The sequence below is a fragment of the Trichomycterus rosablanca genome, chromosome 10 (assembly GCF_030014385.1).
Source record: "Trichomycterus rosablanca isolate fTriRos1 chromosome 10, fTriRos1.hap1, whole genome shotgun sequence".
NCBI lineage: Eukaryota > Metazoa > Chordata > Actinopteri > Siluriformes > Trichomycteridae > Trichomycterus > Trichomycterus rosablanca.
This window is the reverse complement of record NC_085997.1, coordinates 30,897,597-30,920,451: the sequence shown is the minus strand read 5'-3', so window position 1 is coordinate 30,920,451 and position 22,855 is coordinate 30,897,597. Positions and strand designations below refer to the sequence as shown.

The 22,855-nt window shown below is 41.6% G+C and overlaps 1 protein-coding gene across 2 annotated transcripts in view; it reads right to left on the bottom strand.

The window, feature by feature from the left end:
- snx29 (sorting nexin 29) overlaps positions 1-22,855 on the bottom strand; it is a 173,794-nt gene that overhangs the window by 141,624 nt on the left and 9,315 nt on the right. For both annotated transcript variants that reach the window (XM_063003152.1, XM_063003153.1), the window contains exons 8-14: positions 21,928-22,288; positions 20,859-20,983; positions 19,323-19,419; positions 19,149-19,231; positions 12,984-13,047; positions 10,868-10,996; positions 4,009-4,091 (exon numbers count right to left, since the gene is read on the bottom strand). In XM_063003152.1, coding sequence (XP_062859222.1) covers positions 4,009-4,091; positions 10,868-10,996; positions 12,984-13,047; positions 19,149-19,231; positions 19,323-19,419; positions 20,859-20,983; positions 21,928-22,288 — 942 coding nt within the window. The remainder of the gene's footprint in view (positions 1-4,008; positions 4,092-10,867; positions 10,997-12,983; positions 13,048-19,148; positions 19,232-19,322; positions 19,420-20,858; positions 20,984-21,927; positions 22,289-22,855) is intronic.

The following is a 22,855-nucleotide window of genomic DNA, read 5'->3' as shown; positions in this document are numbered from 1 at the left end:
AGACACGGAACTGCTCCACCTGGGAATTGAACCCAGGACATTCTTGCTCTGAGACAACAGTATTACCCACCGAGTCACTGTGCCACCCCAGCTGTTTCTGAATAACTGTTTGAGCTGCTTTTCTTCTCTGCTGAGGGCGGCACGGTGGCTAAGTGGGTAGCACTGTCGCCTCACAGCAAGAAGGTCCTGGGTTCGATCTCCAGGTGGGGTGGTCCGGGTCCTTTCTGTGTGGCGTTTGCATGTTCTCCCCGTGTCTGTGTGGGTTTCCCCCAGGTGCTCTGGTTTCCTCCCACAGTCCAAAGACATGCAGGTGAGGTGAATTGGAGATACAAAATTGTCCAGGACTGTATTCGATATAACCTTAAAAAGTAATGAACCTTGTGTAACGAGTAACTACCATTTCCTGTCATGAATGTAACCAAAGAGTGTAAAACATGATGTTAAAGTCCTAATAAACAAACAAACAAACTCCTCTGCTGAAGTCATTTTATTGTAATATTTTGGATGGTGGACAATCTAAATAATTACATCTATTACCAGTTTCTGTTCTTTTCTTGATTCTTTTTGGATTTAGTTTCTATGTATTCTAAAACATTCAATAGCGACATTTTATAGGTTATTTTGTGACCAGTCTGAGTTTATTCACAAATCTCTTCAGCTGTTGGAGACCTGCCTGACAGTTCACTGGCTGCTACATGCAGATACCAGAAATATTCACAACTGAATGACTGGCTCGAGTGGTGCAGCGCTGTAATTGAGTGAAGTCCACCGACCCTGAGATCAGACTCCAAATCTCAGCTGTGTCATGCTTGTGGAGGCGCCTTCTGTAAATTAGCCTTCTGTGATGCAAAAGCTTATGCTTGTAAGGCGATACATTTAAATAACAATAAGACTCAGATGTGGTGCTGCAGGAGACAGCTCAACACTGAGCAGGCATCACTGACATTCAAAACATGTCATGGACCGCCCTACTCATGATTTCATGTTCAAGAAAGTTGAGCTTCGGTTCTTACACTCTGACAGGACATGAAAAGACTTTCTTATGGGCTCGTGTGTCAATTTCCTGTTTCCCATCATCCCTTCTGAACTGCTACTCAACATCAAAGCGCGAGTACAGTGAGGCGAATCATTAGCGCAGCAGCCTTGAGGGAGGGAACAATCTGACATACGAGAGCTGTACGAACAGAGAGAAGAAGCAGAGAAACACAATGTGGTACCCAGGCAGATTTACATCAGAAGTGCCGCTCGGTGTTCCGCTGCCTGCTACACTGTGCTGCCAGCCACAGCTAAAGGGTCGTTATTAGACGTCTGACTGGGGCCCGTCTCTGGCTCACCTCCCTGTGGGGTCACACGTTCACGCAAGGCAGCACACAAACCTTCCACTGACGATGATGTTCAGACCGGAGAGGAAGAGCCGAGGCAGGCTGTGACGCTGATGAGCCGTCGCACGTCGTGGCTATTAGAGCTACACAATTGCTAATCATGAGAGGCTGATCTAATGAGATGCTAAAGGCAAAGAACCTATGCAAGACTTTGGGATTAGCACAAGACTCCCATTCAGTCTGTTTTATAATGATTTAAACCCCGACGGTTCTAGTTCTGCTCGATCACAGAAACAATAAAGCATGTCGAGAGCTTCAGTCATAAAAAAGTGTTATAAGGCAATCGTACCGCTCTGTTCCACACTTTCAGAGCCTGCCAAGATGGTCAAGGAATGAAGAGAGAGTCAAAGAAGAATCATTCCACGTGCTCCACAGATTAGGGATGTAACGATACACTCTACCCACGATGCGATACGATTCACCGTACTGGGTTCACGATACGATTTTTTAAACTGAAATTGAAGACAAATTATGACAAAGTTTCCTTGTATTATGTCTCTTTAAAAAAATATATATATATACTGTATTTGTGGTTATCTTTTATTTATGTAAATAATGAATGCCCTTTTATTTCTGAGGTAGGTACAAACTAGGGATACATCGATACCATTTTTTCCCAACCGAGTACGAGTACGAGTACAAGTACATGTATTTTTGTACTCGCCGATACCGATACCTATTTAGAATGATGCAATCTGGAGCATTATGGAATAGTGTAGTTGCTTGGGTTGCCTTCACTAATTAAAAAAAAAAAAAAACACCGCACAGACATCATTGAGAAAGCTTCTGACAAGCTAACGTTAACGTTCATTAATAAACGCACGTAATTAACGTTGTGCACATCATACATGCGATGCGATTCTGCTGATTGAAATATTTACTTTAAAAGGATAATACAGTCCGATCCCATCTGAGCCGATTCTATCAGCACATACATTCGTGGTTCACCTCGGTAAATCGTAAACGACTCTGAGTCGGCTCCCGCTCTGTGGTAATAACCAGTATAATTAAGCCTGAGCTTTATAATGTAAGCGAGTCACACAAAATGTTCTGTAGTATTTGGTGTTTATTTACAACCGCACCATTCATTATAACAGTAAACACGGAGAGATGACTGAGAAAAGAAACTGCGCTTAAAATGAGTCGACTCCTGAATCACTTGTATCGACACTGTGAACAGAGTATTGAACACAAACACGTCCTATAACAGCGGTCGCTGCTTTTGTAACCGGTTATCTTCGCTGTTAGCTCTATTTTGAAGGTTTGTTGTTTTTTTCAAACGACACTAAATAACATTAAACGTGCGTGTGAGCGTGGTCAGTGAGAATAATTCAATCTGTCTCCCGTGGGTGAAAAATTAATTGCTTTAGTTTTAGAAGTAAAAAAATCTCGCAATGTCAGCACCCCCCCCCCGTCAGGCACTCGCGCCCCCCCGAGACAAGCACTGCAGGTTGAAAATCCCTGCGTTAACGCAGCAACGTGCACTAGGCACAAGGTATCGGATGTTTAGTATCGGAGCCTCGTTTGCGAGTACGAGTACGAGTTAATGAGCGCGGTATCGGGCTAATACTCATGCATCTCTAGTACAAACTATGCAAAACAATTTTGAATTAAGCCCAATTTGGCTGAAAAACCCCGAATTTGGCAACCAGGCGTATAGCGCCAGTGACGTCAACCAGGCGAGGTGTATAGCGCCAGTGACCTCTGCTGTTTAAAGTGAATATCGATTTATTTTACATGTCAAATTGATTCGAATCGGGTGGCTGCTCAGGTGGCGCAGCGGTAAAAACACACGCTGGAACCTGAGCTGGGATCTCAAATACATCGTATCGAATCTCAGCTCTGCCTGCAACGATTGGCCTGTTGTTCAGATATGGGCGGGACTAAGCCAGATGGGGTCTCTCTCCCATGACTGGTGCGATTACGACCTCTGCTGGCTGATTGATGGTGCCTGCACAGAGATGAGAAAAGAGTGCTGTCAGGGTGTGTCTCTCCGTACACAACGCTGAGCTGCACTGCACTCGTCAAAGTGTAGGTGATAAGATGCATACGGCATGCTGCCCACGTGTCGGAGGGGGCATGGGTTAGCTTCGTTCTCCTCAATCAGAGCGGGGATCTGCATTGGTGGAGAGGAAGCATGAAGCAATCTGGCAATTGGATGAGCTAAAAGGGAGAAAAAGGGGAGAAAATGCATAAACAAAATCGATTTGAATTGTGGAATTTTTTAATCGGTTATTAACCGTCTTGTGGTGAATCGTTACATCCCTACCACAGACAGCTACCTCTTTCTTCCAAAACGTGATTAGCGATTCTCACCAATCCACCCCAACACACACACACACACCCTCACAACCTGAAATATTCTGGGTTGGCCTTATTTGGCTTGGATAAAGCTTATCCGAATACTCTTTGCACAGCATGTTTTCATCCTACAGCAGGCCGACTTTTATTAAAAGAAACCCTGAGGACAGGTTAGAAAGTTTGCATGCTCAGAAACTAGGCTAATGAAAATGAAATTTCTGCTCCGATGCTTCGTTCTACGTTACACGGACAGACACCAGCAGGAGCTCCACGGCTTTAAGATGTCAGGCAATTCTTGCTATTGAGTAAATCGATTGGGACTTACAGTCGATGTTCTGGTTCCCTTCTCTCAGCATTTGGACAGCACCCACATACTTCTTCAACTGGACTTTCAGCACTTCGTTTTCCCTGCAAAACAGACAGGAATTCAATATCTGAAGAACTCGGAGCACATAAACAACACATTAAAATCAACTGCCAAACTTTGAAAGTACTGACACCCGTATAACCATATATGATAGGTGTTTGTTTGTTTGTTTATTAGGATTTTAACGTCATGTTTTACATTTACATTTTCAGCATTTAGCAGACGCTTTTATCCAAAGCGACTTACACAATGAGCTGAACACAATGAGCAATTGAGGGTTAAGGGCCTTGCTCAGGGACCCAACAGTGGCAACTTGGTGGTGGCGGGGCTTGAACCGGCAACCTTGTGTTTACTAGTCCAGTACCTTAACCACTGAGCTATCACTGGCCCAGTGTTTTACACACTTTGGTTACATTCATTAAAGAAAGAGTAGTTACTCATTACACAAGATTCATCAGTTCACAAGGTTATATCGAACACAGTCTTAGACAATTTAGTATCTCCAATTCACCTCACTTGCATGTCTTTGGACTGTGGGAGGAAACCGGAGCACCCGCAGGAAACCCACACGGACATGGGGAGAACATGCAAACTCCACACAGAAAGGACCTGGATGCCAAAGTTTGTTTGTTTGTTTACTAGGATTTTAACGTCATGTTTTACACTTTGGTTACATCCATGACAGGAACGGTAGTTACTAATTCCACAAGGTTCATCAGTTCACAAGGTTATATCGAACACAGTCCTGGACAATTTTGTATCTCCAATTCACCTCACATGCATGTCTTTGGACTGTGGGAGGAAACCGGAGCACCCGGAGGAAACCCACGCGAACACGGTAGAACATGCAAACTCCACACAGAAAGGACCCAGACCGCTCCACCTGGGGATCGAACCCAGGACCTTCTTGCTGTGAGGCGACAGTGCTACCCACTCAGCCACCGTGCCTCCCGGAGGCCAAAGACATTTGGTTTCCAGATTTTGTCTGTTAAATCCCAAATCCGTTAAATGGGGGTCCACTGTATGGAATAGAATATAATGCCTTTATTTGACACATATACAGGCGTACAGTACAACAAAATTATTTTTTTGCATATCCCAGCTTGTTTGGAAGTTAGGGTCAGAGCACAGGGTCAGCCATCCTTACAGCACCCCTGGAGAAGAAAGGGTTAAGGGCCTTGTTTAAGGGCCCAACAGTGGCTGCATGGCAGAGCTGGGATTCAAACTCTCAACCTTTTAGTTGATAGCCCAAAGTTCTACCCACCAGGCTACCACTGTACCACTGTGTATTGTAATATACAAAACATGTTTGTGCACTTTACCCTTATCTACTAATAGCATCAGCTTTATTTGAAAAGCATGAGTTTAGCTATGCAGGCATACCAGTGACCAATCAGGTTCCCAATTTTAGTCTTTGCTGCTGGTAACAGCAGTGCCTGAGTTCTGGGGGGTTTGAATCCTGGGCTGAGCCAACAAATACAGACGGTGGATGGTGTAAGGTGAACATAGCTACTGGGGAAGGGAAACAGAGTGCACATCAGTCTCAAGCCTGGACAAATTCTATTAATGTGTCAGAAAGAGCATCCAGGATAAAACTGTGCCATATGAAATAGGTGGATGAATGAGCCGCTGTAAAGATGCTTAACAGCCGGAGGGAAGTTAATGTATTCATTTATTCAATCACAATGACATCTTTGTTCCTAATGACAATTCCGTCTTAAAAAAAAAAAACAATGAAGATAAACACCCAACCGCTAAAAGAACATGGTCATTCAGCCAGCCTAGTAAAAACCCTGACTGAATACTTGGAGGAGCTTCTGAACGGCTATTTCCAAGGGCTGAGGCCGGTAGGTTGTGAGCTGTGTGTGCTTACGCTAACTTTGGCTGATTACTGCTGGTTGGTGGAAAGAAAAAAAAATCAAACGCAATCAATTCAGGCTTGCGGGGCTGTAAAAAGAACCTTTCTTTATTCCTCGCTTATCACTCCACATTTCAGCGGCTTTAATAGCTGAGTGAAATAGAGGATTTCCGCAGGCGTTCCTGCACCTTCTCAAAGGAAGATTCGGTGTACTTATTGGAAGCTGGAGAGCTAGGCTCAATTCCAGTCCGATTTAATTAAAGCTAATAAATGACAGCTCAAGCGCGCTGAGCTCTCTGTCGCTCAGGTGAGCCATATATATCTTTTCCATTTTTTGCCGCTCGGTACGTGGTAGAACTCTCACATGGCAGATATTTCATAGAAACAAATAAGGAGTGCATGCAGAGCGGGAGCAGTGGTGCGTATCTGAAAGGCTTTGAGGTAAGGTTAAAGCTACGGAAAGCCATAACGGGAAGATTGCTTTTGCTAATGAGCGCCACTATATGGCCCAACGTCAGGTATTAGACTACTGTGACAAGCTTCCACATAAACACGTGCTCTCTAGTACTACCTCATATGCAATGTAGTAAACAAGAAGGGTAGCAGACACTCTGTATCTGTTTTGTGTTTTATTTGTTGTTGTTGTTTTTATTTCAATACATTTGAAAGCTTCAATAGACGCTCCAGCCTGATCAGGGTTGCAGTTGATCTGGATACTACTCAAAAACACTGACAAGCCATTAAAAGGCACACACCTGTTACACACTCACTTACACCTAGTAGCAAAGTAGCAAATTTACATTTGTAGCATTTAGCAGATGCCTTTATCCAAAGTAACTGACAATTGAGACTGTATACAGTACATTGAAAGCAATTGAGGGTTAAGGGCCTTGCTCAATGGCCCAACAGTGGCAATCTGGCAGATGTGGGGCTTGAACCAGTGACCAGTTACTATTCCTGTACTTTAACCAGTGAGCTACCACTGCCACCCACAAATACACCTACTGGCATATTATACACACACATGAGATAATCACAGTAACATGAGTGAAAACATGCCAAAGTTCTCTCAAACAGTAACCAGAGGCAAGTCTCAAACACAGGTTCCAAGAACCCATACTGCTGCTAAACCACTCTTATTATTATTTTTATATTTTTATATTTTTTGGATTTTATCGTCATGTTTTACACACTTTGGTTACAGTCATGACAGAACAGGTAGTTACTGGTTACACAAGATTCATCAGTTCAAGTTTAATGTCAAACACAGTCATGGACAATTTTGTATCTCCAATTCACCTCACTTGCATGTCTTTGGACTGTGGGAGGAAACCGGAGCTCCCAGAGGAAACACATGCAGACACGGGGAGAACATACAAACCCCATACAGAAAGGACCCGGACCTCTTCACCTGGGAATCCAACCCAGGACCTTCCTGCTGTGAAGCGACAGCACCTTCTTGCAGGCTCAAGTAAAACGTTGCTTATTATCAAAAGGCACTTAGGTGGTGCAGAAATCTATTACACTAGCCCAACACCGCAGAGATTCAAACTCCACAGCTGTGCTATCAGCCGACCAGGTGCCTACACAGACATGGCTGAGTATGGTATGGAGCTTCAGATACTTTAATTTAATCTCTGACTGATTTGTTTGCTGTGGTAATTCCCACAGTGCAACAAGTAGTGGACGGATGTAGTGGCTCTGTTTTTATTTTCGTATTTTAAGCCTACAACATGTTGACACAAAACAGGAATATTCAAAACCTTCAACAAGCCGAATTAATACAGTGGTACACTTTACAGTTAGTGGAATAATAAAAATATACAGTAGTACCAAGTAACTCAACATCCACTAAACCAGTGGTCCCCAACCACCTGGGTCATTTATTACCGAGCCACACCAAAAGAATAAATAAATAGGGATCACTACATAAGCAATGAAAACACTACGGGTGTTATTGTCCCCAATCACCACTAGGTGGGGGCAGTGTCTCGTTGCAGCGAAAAAAGCTCATTTGTGAGTAGTATTGTTATTCTGTTTTAAATCCTCCCATCCCCGCAGGTACGTGAAATAATATCTTATATGAAACCGGTCCGTGGTGCAAAAAAGGTTGGGGACCGCTGCCCTTAACTCAAAATCTTTGAAACTCTCTGTGAGAAATTTGTACCCTTAAACTCAGCATGTTCAGTTTATGTACTTATGAGATATTCCGTTAGCACACCAGCGCCGAGATTCTGATCTCCTCGGTTCGAAAGTATAAGGAAACAATAAAGAAGTAAAGGTAAAGTGCAGCTTTTATTGTATTGTTTATTGATTTTTAACTGTATTTCTGTGTTTTTATATTATATTTGTGTTGTTTTCAGCGTTTAAGTTTCAAAAACAGTCCTATTATTTAACATTAGCCTAAAATATATGCAGTTCCACAGGACCATGGAATGCATGAACAGGTTTCCCATACATCCTTATGGGGAAAAAAACTTGACGCCTTTTAAACTCAACGCCACTCCCAGAACCAACTGAAGTCGAGTTTCAAGGTACCACTGTATTTGTAAATAGTTACAAAAACAAAAAAACTGTTATTATGACTTTTACACATCTGGTAAACATTCAAATGTTTGAATTTTCTTAAAACTATAAAAATGCTATAAATTTACACAAGTGAAAATGTAAAAAAATAGAATACTAAACTACTTACACCAGCACAACATTAATGTATATATTGTCTTTATCTGCTATACTTAAATACTTTATTTATTCTCATTCATTACCCATTCATGTAGCCACTTTAGTCACCTTTCATTACTCTGTAAATACATATTAGTCTGTACACTGTACAATCATCATTATCTGTTTAAAATCAACATCATCTGCTTAATATTCTAACTTATGTCTCCTCATTTTACTTATCTGGTCACTTCTGCACTTTAACTGTAATACATGTAAATAATCTTGCACTTCTGGTTAGATGCTACTGCATTTCGTTGGCTTTGTACTTGTTTACTCTGCACAATAACAATAAAATTGAATCTAATCTAATCTAAGGGTTGCAGCCCTGCTCATCACATTTATGAAAAAATAATTCACTTAAATTAGAAATAATTCATCTAAATTAGAAATAATTCATCTAAAAATCAAAGAAAACCAAATGATGCTTAATTTAGTGTGGATGTCTTAATTGTTGGATCTTTAAGGCAGGTGAAGAGAAAACATCAAAAACACACCACCGATTGTGATCATCTAGTGACGAAAATGATTTTGCTCGTACTGTACGCAATCTACGAGAGTTGCCATTACACCACGGGAAATAAAAAGCAGCCACAACCAGCATGTAAGCGCTGCCATTAAAACATAACCAAATAAAGAGATTCAATTTCAGCTTTACTCTCAGCAACAAAATGCCAGGGTCAACCAACCCACACCATGACCACTCTATTCATCCCAAACGCCCGGTCTACGTCAGCCTGTTTTCTGTATCGGGGTGTATGGCATCACAGCGAGGCAGGCAGCGTTCTGGCTGAGGAGGTGTGAGTGTGTCGGCCTGGCAGTGAGAAGAGCCCACGTCTTAAGCACTGCCCACTGTGCAGGGCTGAATCAAAGCTGTGCAGCTTCAGAGATCTCTCACCAAGCAGCCAGGCAAGCTGTCCCTTCAACGGCCGCGTATTTTTAGTGTCTACTGATCTGAGTGGATATCATTCAGAGTCAGATACTTTAATGGACTTGACTGCTCACTCTGCCCCCAAATAAAAAAAACTGAGGTTGAAAAGCAAAAGATTTGGGGACTCGCTTTTCATGTTCAAGTAATTCAACAAAAACATAAAATATGAAGAGATTTTACTCTGGACATGAATGCTGTGGCCATCTTGGAAGTTCAGGAAGCAACTAAGATGTTATTAGGTCAAGTTGAGTCAACTTTAATGATTGGTCTAGAGAAAAACAAAGCTATGGACATTGTTGTGGGACACAGGGTGTAACAGAGAGGATTTTGAACAGTGATCAGAACGTCCCACAAGAAGACAGACAGAAGTTTTACAGAATTGGCTGGGGTATTCCACTAGCACACTAGCTAAACATCCCGGTTCAAATCTTAGCTCTGCTACTGGTCAGCTGGGCACCATCAGGCGGGTACAATTGGCAGTGCCTGCAGCAGAAAAAATTCTGCTAGATTCGGACCACCAATTCTGCTAGGTGGGAAAAGACCTGACTAATAAAGTGGGCGGGGTCTTCAAACGCTGTGCGAGGACCCTGGTCAGCAGCCCGAGGCGCCTGGGCAGAAGTGGAGGAGCCTCATGTGAGATCAACCTGCTACCGGTCGACTGGGCACCATCAGGCGAGCACAACAGGCAGTGTCTGCAGCGGACAAAATTGGTCACCGAGTCTCCTGGGTGGGAAAAGACCGTACTAAAAAAGTGGGTGGTGTCTTCAAACGCTGTGCAAGGACCCTTGTTAGCAGCCTAAGGTGCCTGGGCAGAAGTGGAGGAACCTCATGTGCAAATCCACCAAGGCACGGGTAAAAAAGTAGGAATCGAGGGACTGCGCACATGTCGGAGGGGGTGTGGAGCAGGCAAATATACCCTCCTTGAATGCAGTTGGGATCCCCAGCAGCAGAGAACTAATTGGCTACACTAAACTGGGAAAAAACAACTAGTGTACAGTTCTATTTCTTAATATGAATGATTCTGTCCATGTTCTCCTTACCAGACCTAGCGCTCTAGAACATTTACTGATGCACTGTTGGTCCATATTTTAGATATAAACCACCACTCATGCGGCGTTCAAGTGGCACAGCGATGAAATACGCTAGCTCAGTACTGCCGAGGCCCGGGGTTCAAACCTCAGCAACACTATCACCCGGTCGACTACACAGACATGACTGGATATGTCTGAGGGGGAGACATATCCCCCCCAATATTGTTAACATCTGTTTAGGAAGGAAGAGAAAATAAAACGAGTATGTGCTACCTCCCAAGGGCTTGAACTTTAGCAGCATGTCTCTCCTCCAGATCAGCCAGCTTCTTCTTCAGGCTGTCCACCTCGATACGAAGACCAGCAGAGTGCTCCATCTCTCCATCTAGCAGACTCCGCAAAGACCTGCAGGCATAACAACCACACAAATCACACACTCGAAACGCGGATTCATAGAATCCAGGTACAGTGCCCTCCAATAACACTGAAAACCCTTGAAAAATATGACCAACAAAGGCTGTGAAGCATCTTGTACTCTACATCTATGAGGGATCTTTAAAAAGGGACTCACTTTTATATTTTGGTTGGAAACAGTGATGGCGGGAGGAGTAGTATTTGGTTCAAAGAAGCTTTAAGGGAAAGAAGATTTTCATGTGATGATGTGAAAGCAGCGAAGCATCAGTGGCTACGCGCTCAACCAAAAGTATTTGTTGCTGATGGCTTTTTTTTTTTTTTATATTAACAAATGGTTCCATTTTATTAGAAGATGATGATTAAGTAAATTATAGAAAAAATAGATAAGAAAAAATATACAGTCTTCATATTTTCTCAAATCCGTGTGTGCTCCAGTTGTTGGCACCCTTTATTTAATACTTCGTGCAGCCTCATTTGACTAACATAATAGCTTGGAGTCTTCTCTTATAATGCTCAATGAGACTTGAGAACAGACAGGAAGAAATCAAACTCTTGCTCAGATTTACACAAGATTTCTGTGGGGTTTGGAGCAGTGGACTGAAATGGCAATTTTTGAGGTGCGCATTGCAGAAAACAAGTATCTGAAAGACTTGCCCGTGGCCTTTTAAAGTCTCACCACCATGCTTTACAGAGAGGTGCTTTTCTACATGGGTGTCTTTGTGCCTGCACCAAACATATACTATATGGACAAAAGTATTGGGACCCCCTTCTATTTATAACATTTATGTGTTTTAGCCACAACAGTTGCTAACAGCTGTAAGAAATCAGTTATATAAGAAAATCTATATGTCTCGGATTGTGCAGCAACAGTTTAGGACAGGCCTCTTCCTGATACAGCATGACTGTTAAATAAACTCCAGTGTCCTGCGCAGAGCCCTGACCTCAGCCTAACTGAACAGCCTTAGAATGAACTGGAACATAAATTGAGGCTTTCTCGACCAACATCAGTGCCCAGAAATACAAAAGCTCTTTTGACTGAATGGACACAAATTCCCAAAAACATACTTCAAGTCTTGTGAGAAGCCTCCTCAAAAGAGTGGTTGTAATAACTGAAAAGATCACACAGGGAGCTCTCAAATTTAATACCATTTATTTTTTAAATGGGATGTCAAACACGGTCATGGTAAGATGTCCAAATACTTTTGACTACATATTGTGCATATATAGGCTCAATAGGCTCACGTCACCATAGAACATGGTCCCACTGATGAAGTTCCAATTATGTCTGGCAAACTGTGAGGGCTTACTTCTTTCTTCTAGCAATAATTCCAAACCATTTCTGGGTAGGAACATTTAGACACCAGGACCACATTCTTAATCGCCAGTTGCTCTAAGGCCTGTGTGTCACCTTATATTTATACCCCAGTCAAAAACATGAGGTCATGGTTAAGCATTTTCATGTTCCAAATAGCTCAGGTGATTTCTCCTCAAACTTTTAATAACGGGAAGCTAGCAAGTGACCCAGGCAACACAAATAATGGATCAAAGCTGAACACAAAACAAAATATACTTAATTTATTGGTCCCACTGTGGTTTACAAGATGTAACGTAAAGCCTCCACAAGGGGGTGTTTGTGTACAAGTTCATTTTGTGTTTAGGTGTATGTTAAAATTATTATATTTAATTATTATTATTTATCTCTGCAACCTATTTTTTGATTTTAAAAAAGCTGGTATAAGCAATAAAGAATATTTATTAAATCCTGATTTGTTCATGTTTTCTAAACATGCCAGAGGTGAAGAGGACTTTAGTTTTCCAATATCAGAAACTACACAGTGATCTTCAATATACCTGGTCTTCACTGTGTCATCCATTCTATATTTATCTGCCCTGGCACTTGACATTTCTCTTAAGGCTGATAATTAAATATAGGATCATGTGTGCACACTCACAAAGCAAAAAATAATGAAAGACTCACAGGTTCTGTTCAGTGAGCTCATCCTTCCTGTTCATCATGGCCACAATAGCTTGGCGGAGTTCGACTGTGGGAACAGAATTACTTTAATAAGGCAAGACAATCGTCATGTGTGCACACATCAGTAAAACTACACACATCTCTCAGATTTATTGCTGCATGTGATCTCCACTGCAGGGAACATCGTAGGGAGTGTATTATTTGCCAAATATTTACTTCATTGGTGTAACCCACTCACTTTGGTGTCCAGTAATAATTTCAGTTTTAATGCCAACAACCTGTGGACACAGCCTGGGAAAGAACGGTTATCTGGGTATTTTAGAGGAAAAAAGCACAGGGCAGTCAAAATACCTACATTTACTTTGACTGCTTGGCAACTAATGGGTTGCCTTGTGTGAAAAACATCACTATGTTACCAGGGTGAGAAAACTACAGAGGCAATTGTGGAAAACACTAACACACCACAGAGACAATTAACAAAAATGCCCATATAGACTGCTGGGAGAATAATAATACCTATTAGAACATCCTGAGCTTTTATAAACCTGCAAGTATATTTTAACCCTGACCCGGCCCAAAAAAAGAATGAAATGCATCACAGATTTGAGGACAATGGCTGTGTATTTGGGGTTCAAAAACCTCCACAATAAAAAACAAAAACAAAATGTATTTGGAAGACACGTCAGTAGAGGTCTTAAATCATTAAAACCACCTCCCTGTTTCTACACTCACTGTCCATTTTATCAGCTCCACTTACCATATAGAAGCATTTTGTAGTTCTACAATTACTGACTGTAGTCCATCTGTTTCTCTGCATGCTTTTTTAGCCTACTTTCACCCTGTTCTTCAATGGTCAGGACCCCCCACAGAGTAGGTATTATTTAGGTGGTGGATCATTCTCAGCACTGCAGTGACACTGACATGGTGGTGGTGTGTTGGTGTGTGTTGTGCTGGTATGAGTGGATCAGACACAGCAGCGCTGCTGGAGTTTTTAAATACCGTGTCCACTCACTGTCCACTCTATTAGACACTCCTACCTAGTTGGTCCACCTTGTAGATGTAAAGTCAGAGACGATCGCTCATCTATTGCTGCTGTTTGAGTTGGTCATCTTCTAGACCTTCATAGGTGGTCACAGGACACTGCCCACAGGGCGCGGTTGGCTGGATATTTTTGGTTGGTGGACTATTCTCAGTCCAGCAGTGACAGTGAGGTGTTTAAAAACTCTATCAGCATTGCTGTGTCTTATACACACCAGCACAACACACACTAACACACCACCACCATGTCAGTGTCACTGCAGTGCTGCAGTACTGCTGAGAATGATTCAACACCCAAATAATACCTGCTCTGTGGTGGTCCTGGGGGGGTCCTGACCATTGAAGAAGAGCATGAAAGGGGGCTAACAAAGCATGTAAATAAACAGATGGACTACAGTCAGTAATTGTAGAACTACAAAGTGCTTCTATATGGTAAGTGGAGCTGATAAAATGGACAGTGAGTGTAGAAACAAGGAGGTGCTTTTAATGTTATGGCTGATCAGTGTATAAACTCATTAATGTCACTAATTAAATGCAATAAGATTGTCGATTACCAGTTAAAAGAAATTTGCATTTCTAGTTGTAGGTCTTCTAAATGGCTGGTTCATTATTCCTCTAATTCTACCCATCTTGTTGCTGGCTGTCCTCTTCCTCTTTTACCTTTAAGTTTTCTTTACCAAATAAATGCCAATAATTCAGTTAGGACTGTACGTAAAAGAGACCATTAATAATAAATGATCTACGAGTGATAACAACTCTATTATTATTATTATTTAATTGTTTATTTATCTATTTATTACCACTGTATGACTTTTAGATCATTCAATTCTGTGTTTGTATGATTTGTGTAAATCGTGTATTTATTTAAAGTATCCTCCAGACCACCCAAGAAGGATGGGCCCTGTTGAGTCTGGTTCCTCTCAAGGTTTCTTCCTGTAATTTTCAGGGAGTTTTTCCTTGCCACAGTCGCCCTCGGCTTGCTCAACAGGGGTTTTTGTATCTGTTGGTCCTGGATTTTGTAAAGTTGCTTTGAGACAATGTATATTGTAAAAAGCGCTATATAAATAAAGTTGACTTGACTTGACTTGATAAATCCTCAAAATGATTCAATTAAAACTAAATGTCGCACATGAATGTTTACACATGCACTTGTATAAAATGCCAGCCTGTGTAGGCAAGGTCAGCCTGAGTAAGAGAGGTGTGTGAAGTGTGTGTGTGTGTATGCTCGCTGGTGGAACAGGGAGGAGGCAGATCAAGCGGCCTCCTCTCTGAAGCCTCCATCTGGAAGAGAAGCACACCCTGGTGATTTGTCCACGCCTCGGAATCAGACACACATTCACCCACATACAAATTATGAGTAATAACAATGATAGTACTCTAACAAAACACTAAGAAAAACATGCAGGCGTCATTTTTTTCTCATCACAATCACATTTTGGAGTGTTTTAGTGCATCCACGTGGTCAATAAAAATCCAAACCCTGTGATTTTAAAAAATAGCAGCTTGCTCACACTGAATAAATGTGTCGTAGCTATTAACAAGCTTTTCACTGACCAGTAAATAAACACACACTTTCACAGTTTCCGTCACAGATTTATTGACTCTCATGCTAACATCTGCCACATCTGGGTTTGCCCCAGCATTCTATTTAAATCCACCGAGGCGAAATTGCTGAGGTACTGTTTTACTCTGGAGCAACAGTGCCCCCTGCTGGAAATGTCCTATTATTAAGATTATCATCAGGAATACAAGAGTTCAGACTTGCTGGAGATGCGAGGTGAGATCTGATCATGTTTTAACACATATTGTACAAAAAAAAAATCACAGTACTCTTGACTTGCCACAAATGTTCATTAGGCAAGCAATAAAGTGAACTGCGAAAGCTTAGAATCTGACTGTGACAGAATCAAACTCCCTGAGCCGATTCCAAAACCTGTGTTAGCTAATGCCAAGTTGACACTACACGACTTTCCAAGTCGTCAGGTTGCTGTACACGACTGGATCTCTTGTAATCGGGAGTCTTTCAAGTCGGTGTGGCTTTCACACTATACGACTGATCAGTGACAGGGGGTTTCACACTACACCATCTGTCACCAACTGGAATCGCAGGCGAGCTTCTCTGGTCTCCCAAACAACGTTTTGTCACGAAAACAAACACGAGAATTGAAGAGGAGCTTAATGATACCACGTCCAAAAATGCACGTCAACAAGTAGCGAGCGATCAAAGTTTGTGCGCTGATGTGCAGCATAAAATCAAGGAGAAAAAATAAACGAATGAGTGGATTTGGCTACGTGAACAGCATGGATTGTTCTATAGTGAGTTGGAGGTTAATAAATATTTTTGCAATGCAACACTGGTGTTATGTTTTGTAGAGAACGATAAGGTCAGAAATACTTGTGTGTGTATATAAACTATATTAAGCCCCTGTCCCACCTTTTTACAACTCCTCCCCTGCGTTTCCCCTCACCACGTATCTTGCGTTCCCATTGGCTGTTCGCCACTGCACTCATTGCCAGTTGGGCGACTCAGATCCAGATATTTGACATGTTAGATATAGCGTTGTTGTTAGATAACGCAGAGTTGCTCCCAAGCCGGCAAATCTAGCACCAACCAGTCGCCGAGCGAAAATCAGGGCAAAAATCGTGTAGTGTGAACTAGGCATAAGAGTCCAGAAGAGAGATCTGGAGTAATTCTTTATTAAGGATAATTTGTACATTGTCTGCTTAATGTTTTGTCTGTATACTGTATCGTATATTGTAGACACATTGTACCAACAGCTAGAAACAAATTCCTTGTAACATACTTGGCGAATAAAGCTGATTCTGATTTTGATCTTATCAAGCACTTCAGGACACTCAAAACTGGTAGGTTGGCAAAGAGAAGTTGCCCCGAAAATGAACAGATGTTAAGGATTTCGTTTCTGTCTGGTTAGAATTTCAGTGTTGATTAAAGTCATTATAAAAACAAAAAAGAGTCCCGCTGCATAACAACAGATGGGCAGTTTGTCCCTCCTGTTTTGGATACTGTAACTGGTCATAACGATTCAGCTCTTATCAAAGTCACTTGAGTTTTTATGCCTGATCATATCTGCTGCGTTCTTCTTCTTCTCCTCTTCCCAATTAGAGGTTGGCACAGCGCATCTACATTTTGCCCTGTCCCACCTACGTCCTTCCTCATCACATCCATAAACCTCCCTTTTAGTCTCTCTCCTCCTCTGCACATGCCCAAACCATCTCAATCTGGCCTCCCTAACTCTGTCTCCAAAAAATCCTACCAGCGCCGACCCTCTAATGAACTCATTCCTAATCCTGTCCCTCCTTGTCACTCCCAAAAAGAATCAATTCATCTTCATCTCAGTCACCTCCAGCTCTCTGTCCTGGCTGTTAGTCAGTGCCACCTCCGTCAAGCCGTACAACATAGCAGGTCTCACTACTGTCATGTAAACTTTTACTTTCACTCTGTCAGATTCACTTCTATCACAAATCATTCCTCTTTAACATCTCTCTATCCCACTTCATTACTGTATACACTCGTCCCTGAGTCCCTGAGTATTTAGCCCAACATTTAATATATCCCAGACAGTGACATACACAACTGTTATGAAATAGGCAGTTATGTACATTGTCATACACAAATAAGGGTGACTTTGATGGCTACATTAAATTAAAAGGAATAATTTCATATTTGTGCAATAATGTCTTTTATAAGTTACATCAGTGTTTCTCAACATTTTTTCAGTCACGGCACCCTTTAAAAGTATTCAAAATCTCGAGTCACCCCAGTCTAAAATGTATTAAAAAACGTACACTCTGCATCCCTTGGACTGTTAACACACACAAACACTACAGGGAAGAGACGTACTGTGGTTGCATTGCATTAAGTTTCAGAAAAATCCTCTCTTGTGTAGAGATGTGCCTGTGTTTGTTTCTGCTTTAAAACATACGTGTCATGAACCAATCAGATTTAACATAATTAAACAAGTTTATTGCTCAATTATTTGTCATTTTACCACTAGCACTGCTTATTGTCTGCATGGTTTTTCTGTAGCTCGGTTACGGCTCTCAAACATAAACTCAAAAGAAGCTTTATTGGCATGACAAATAAGGACATTCGTATTGCCAAAGCAAGTTACAGAGAAATAATAAAAATAACAATAAAAAAGAACAAATATATACAAAACAGTTACATGTGCAAAAATATAAAATAGAATAAAATATTAATAAAAACAGTGCAAAATAATAACAATAAAAATTATAATATTTACATTAATGAGGTAATGAGCTCTCTCTCTCTGTAGGTGTGCGTGTGTGTCGTTTGCTCTCTCCGCGATACTGAAAGTGATTTGAATTTCGACAATAAACAGCTCTTATTATGACTGATTAATTCCCTCTACTGATAGAAGCGGAATGGTATTACAGCCAGTAAGATGAACTAAGAACTGCACAGAAATATAAATCTATATTATAACGGCTCCCAGAGGCACGACTCGGTTCCTTTTGTTCATTTTAAAGAGCCGTTCAACAGAATCGGATCGTTCGCGAACGACTCATCACTATAGGCAACGCACGCAACCCGCGTTGACGTTGTAACATGGGGAAAGGGGCGTGTGAGACAAAATTTGATGTTTGAGGCGGCTAATGGTCTACATTTTCATGATAAGTTGACTTTTTTGTATTTTATTATTTTATTTTTAATTTATTTCATAATATCAGTAACGTGAGAATATTTTTGACGGCACCCCTGACGAAGCCAGACGGCACCCCGGTTGAGAAAGGCTGAGTTACATAACCTGTTTCAAGGGAAAGAAAGGGAAACATTTTTATATTTTAATTTAAATAAGGTTAGTGGGTTTAAAAAAGAAAAAATTGGCATTGAAATAAAAGGTTTTTCAACTAAATGGGCACAAATTCCCACAGACCCACTTCAGAATCATGTGAAAAACCATTTCAAAAAGTGGAGGCTGTTATAGCTGCAAAGGTGGGCCAACTCAATTTTAATGCCCATGGTTTTGTAATGAGTAACAGGCTTGTGGTCAGGTGTCGACATGCTCTTGGTCACATACACTCTTGATGAATTTGTTTATGTATGGGGTCATGCTGACCAGTGCTGACTGTGAAAAACCAACTCACCCACAGTCATGGAGTCAGGCAGGCCTGAGCTGGACAGTGCACTGTTCACTGAGCTATCCTGGATTGACACGTCGGGTTCCATGCTGAGAAAGAGAAAGAACTTATTGCAGTTTGTGAATTGCAGCACAAAATTATTAGGATTATCAGTATGATACAGAAAAGCAAAAGTGTTACCTGAACTGTGTTTGAGCTTTAGGTGTTTCAGAAGGAGCGGTCAGGCTCGAGTTCTCAGTTTGGCCATGAAACCCAATCGTCTCCACTGAGCTGGCAACTGAAAGTAAAAAAAAAATCAATCAAACAAACAGTAGTGCTACTAGTATACCACAACAAAAAGCCATTTAATAATAAATGATGGAACTGTCAGCATTTCACTTTAACTTTTTTATCTTTCTTTTTCAGCTGCTGTCGTGAACATCCTGCTCTGTTACAGCAACCACCTATAAGTCCTCATAACATTCCATACCCCTCTACTTCTTCTTAGTTCCCACCAGTACAATGCTGGTCAACCGCACCAGCAGTGGTCATTGTTAACCTGACCCTCAGATCAGATTCAGTTTGTAACTCTGACTTATGATCTGCATTGCTGATTTGGCACAGTTTTCACCCTGGATGCCCTTCCTGACTTAACCATCATATTTATTCAGGCCTGAGCCCTGCACTGAGAGTGCACTGATACAAGCACCCCAGTGGCAAGATAGACTCGGATTTCCCTAATGATCTGCCCTTATGTGAAATAATGAAACCCTGATGACTTTGCACTTGTAAATAAGTAAAGTACAGGTTTGTAAATAAATACGACCTTCTTTTATTACAGAAGACGAAAGGCTTTGTTTGGCAAGATTTCACAAAGCAAATAGCAATTTTGATGAAAAACCCTTTAATGGACAAAAAACTATCAAAACGTAGCAGACATTCCAGTCAGTACAACTGGTTTTATGGTTTGTAACTGAATTGTGCCCCGACAGAAGTATGTATACAATGCAGTATGAAGTCAGGCTGCATTGTATAGTATAAAGGTAAAATCTTATAATAATTACACTAATGTTGTCAGAAAGAGCTTTAATGTAGCGGCTGCATATTTATTCACTATGATTACCGTGTTTAGTTAAGACTTGTAGTGAACTGTTCACTAGACTTTTTCAAATCTACATGAATGATGTTTACGTTCATCTTACTGCTCTACATTACTGTCATGTTCACTATATTACACTGATTACAATTAAAAAAGCATGAAGACTTGTTGATATAAAGCTCAGTGATGTGTTTTATATTTTGACTGGATGTTATCAGTTAACCGTCGGCTAATGATGGTCAGTTATCGGTTAAAAGAAACGTAAAAGTTTCATCCCTGTCCATGCATGTTTGTTTGTTTGTTTACTTCTTAACGCCATGTCACCTACTATGGCTATTATCATGGCTGGATAACAGGTTTGGTCGATTTGCTTTTTTTACTCTTGCGTATTGTGGTTAGAATGTTTGTGTGACTATGAAGGTGTAGAGTTTAATTGTTTAATTGTTGGGGGGAGCTGAGGTGTAAATTCCCTTGCAGTTGTCTGTATGGTGTTAAATTTTTGGCATGAATAGAGTACGTGTTTAATAGAAGTTCTTGATCGTCTGTGCATGTTAACACACACAGTAAAGAAAGGCTACAGTAAGAGAGAGAGAGAGAGAGAGAGAGTAAGAGAGTGAGAGAGAGTGTGCTGCTCAAACCGTTTTGGCTGTAAGACTCTGAAGTAGTGACAGGAATGAGGACGTCTGAACTGCCCTGGTCAGTCTCTGTAAGGATCTGTCTGGGACTCCAGGTTGACACACTGGGCAAGCTCCCAATTACAACCCTGAGCGGACAAACAATTAATAAGAAACAATATGAATCAATATGAAAATCAATAAAAGACTGTATTTTGTTTAGAAAAACAGTAAGTAAGACGCAAGCCTGATGCCAGCCTTAAACTATGTCTGCTTGGCAGGAACACACCAATGACAGGGCACTACTCCATTGCAGGGCATTACACCTCCTACTTGGGCTCACTGACTTAGGACGTAGGGCTGATTTAAAGTAGATAGACCATTTACTAGCACATGTTCGGAAAAATACACAGGGGAAAGAAAAAGCATGGGTCAAACCAAGTCTCAAGGACACCGGTTCAGCGCGGCACCCACTCTACCCGCCATGCTGCCACTCTGTTTAGACAAAATAAACTTACAAGCTCGAACACTCAGCAGTGGTGAGCTAGGGCACTAGATAGCTTTGCCACTTACTTCCGCAAATCACAGCAAGGTGTTTTTTCAGTTTTATTACACAGCACACATTAATGTCAGTAACTAACAAGAAATTCTGGCTGTGTCCCAAATTCAATACCTGGCTAAACCTAATAAGCTAATCCAGTAGCAGAAAATTCCATAAAGAAACCCATGTGGACATGAAAGACCCATGTGATTTTTATTTTTTTGTAGGAAATGACTGGAAGAGAGAGAATGGAACACCAGGCCCTTGGGATCCTGAGTCTGTGCAGCACCCACAGTACCTGCTACACTGCTGTGTAGCCCTCAAACCCAAATAATATTGTATATAAACATGGCAGATTGGCACACCACCAATAGGTATAAAAGGAACAATAAGAGACATGAGCTTTCCCCAGTCATGGAGGAAAATAAACTCCCCCACCAAATCTCACCCACACCAAACCAGCAACAGATGTTTTCTTACTAATGTCAAGAATTTCTCAGGAACACCAGGGGCCCAAGTCATAAAAAACATAGTGTGAGAGCACCAACTCACTGCTCTTCATTCCCAGGTTCTTCCTGTAGATCTGGTCTGCTCTTGCCATAAAAATCTTCGTCGTCGTCTTCCTCTTGGTCAACGCTCTTACTGTCAGGAAGAATTCCGTTCTGTGGTGGAGTTTCAGCCCAGTTTACGATCCCATGCTCTGGTTCGACTAGCCCGTTCTGACAGGGTGAGGACTCGCAAGCCTCCAGGGCCTCCTCGGTGCTCCCGCCCTCTGCTGGGCTTTTCCTCAGAGTCCTCCTGTTGCTCCCATTGTCCTCATCTTCATCCTCCGCTCCCACGTCCAGATCGTCGTCAAACGAGATAATATTGGTGATTTTCTTCTTGCGTCTGCGCTCCTTCCTCAATCCAGAGTCTAAAAATAAACACAGAACAAGAAACATAAAGCAAAGAGTTTGAAATGTCTTCCCATGGACGCTGCCCATAAAAAAGATTACTACATACAGAGGACATACTGGCTAAATTAGGCTGTTCGTTGGAGGGAGGTCAGCAATCCCTAGCCACGGGGTCTACAGCTTATTCCAAGTTAATTACTGCTTTACTGAAGGAGTTCAACAACTATCCAGGATGAAACCGCTGACTCAGAGCTAAATTACTACAGTGGAACCTCGATTTAAAGGATTTCGGGTTTAACTATAAAAAAAAAAGAAAATCGAATGTCTGGTTCGATTGTTAAAAATACCTGCGAGAAGCGTACCAAGACATACAGTTCAAAAATTGTCCACTAGCCGGCGCACATCTCTTTGTTTACATGAGTAATAGGCTTTATTTTGTTGGGAGGCTTGCTTTGTTCTCGCCTTTTTCTCTATGTGTTATGCGTAATTTTTGCAAGTTCTAGTGCTTAGTTATGTACCAGCACTGCTCCAGTAGCCACCACCAGTGCCTCAGACTCTAAATAATAGATACTGCCCACTATAGTCCC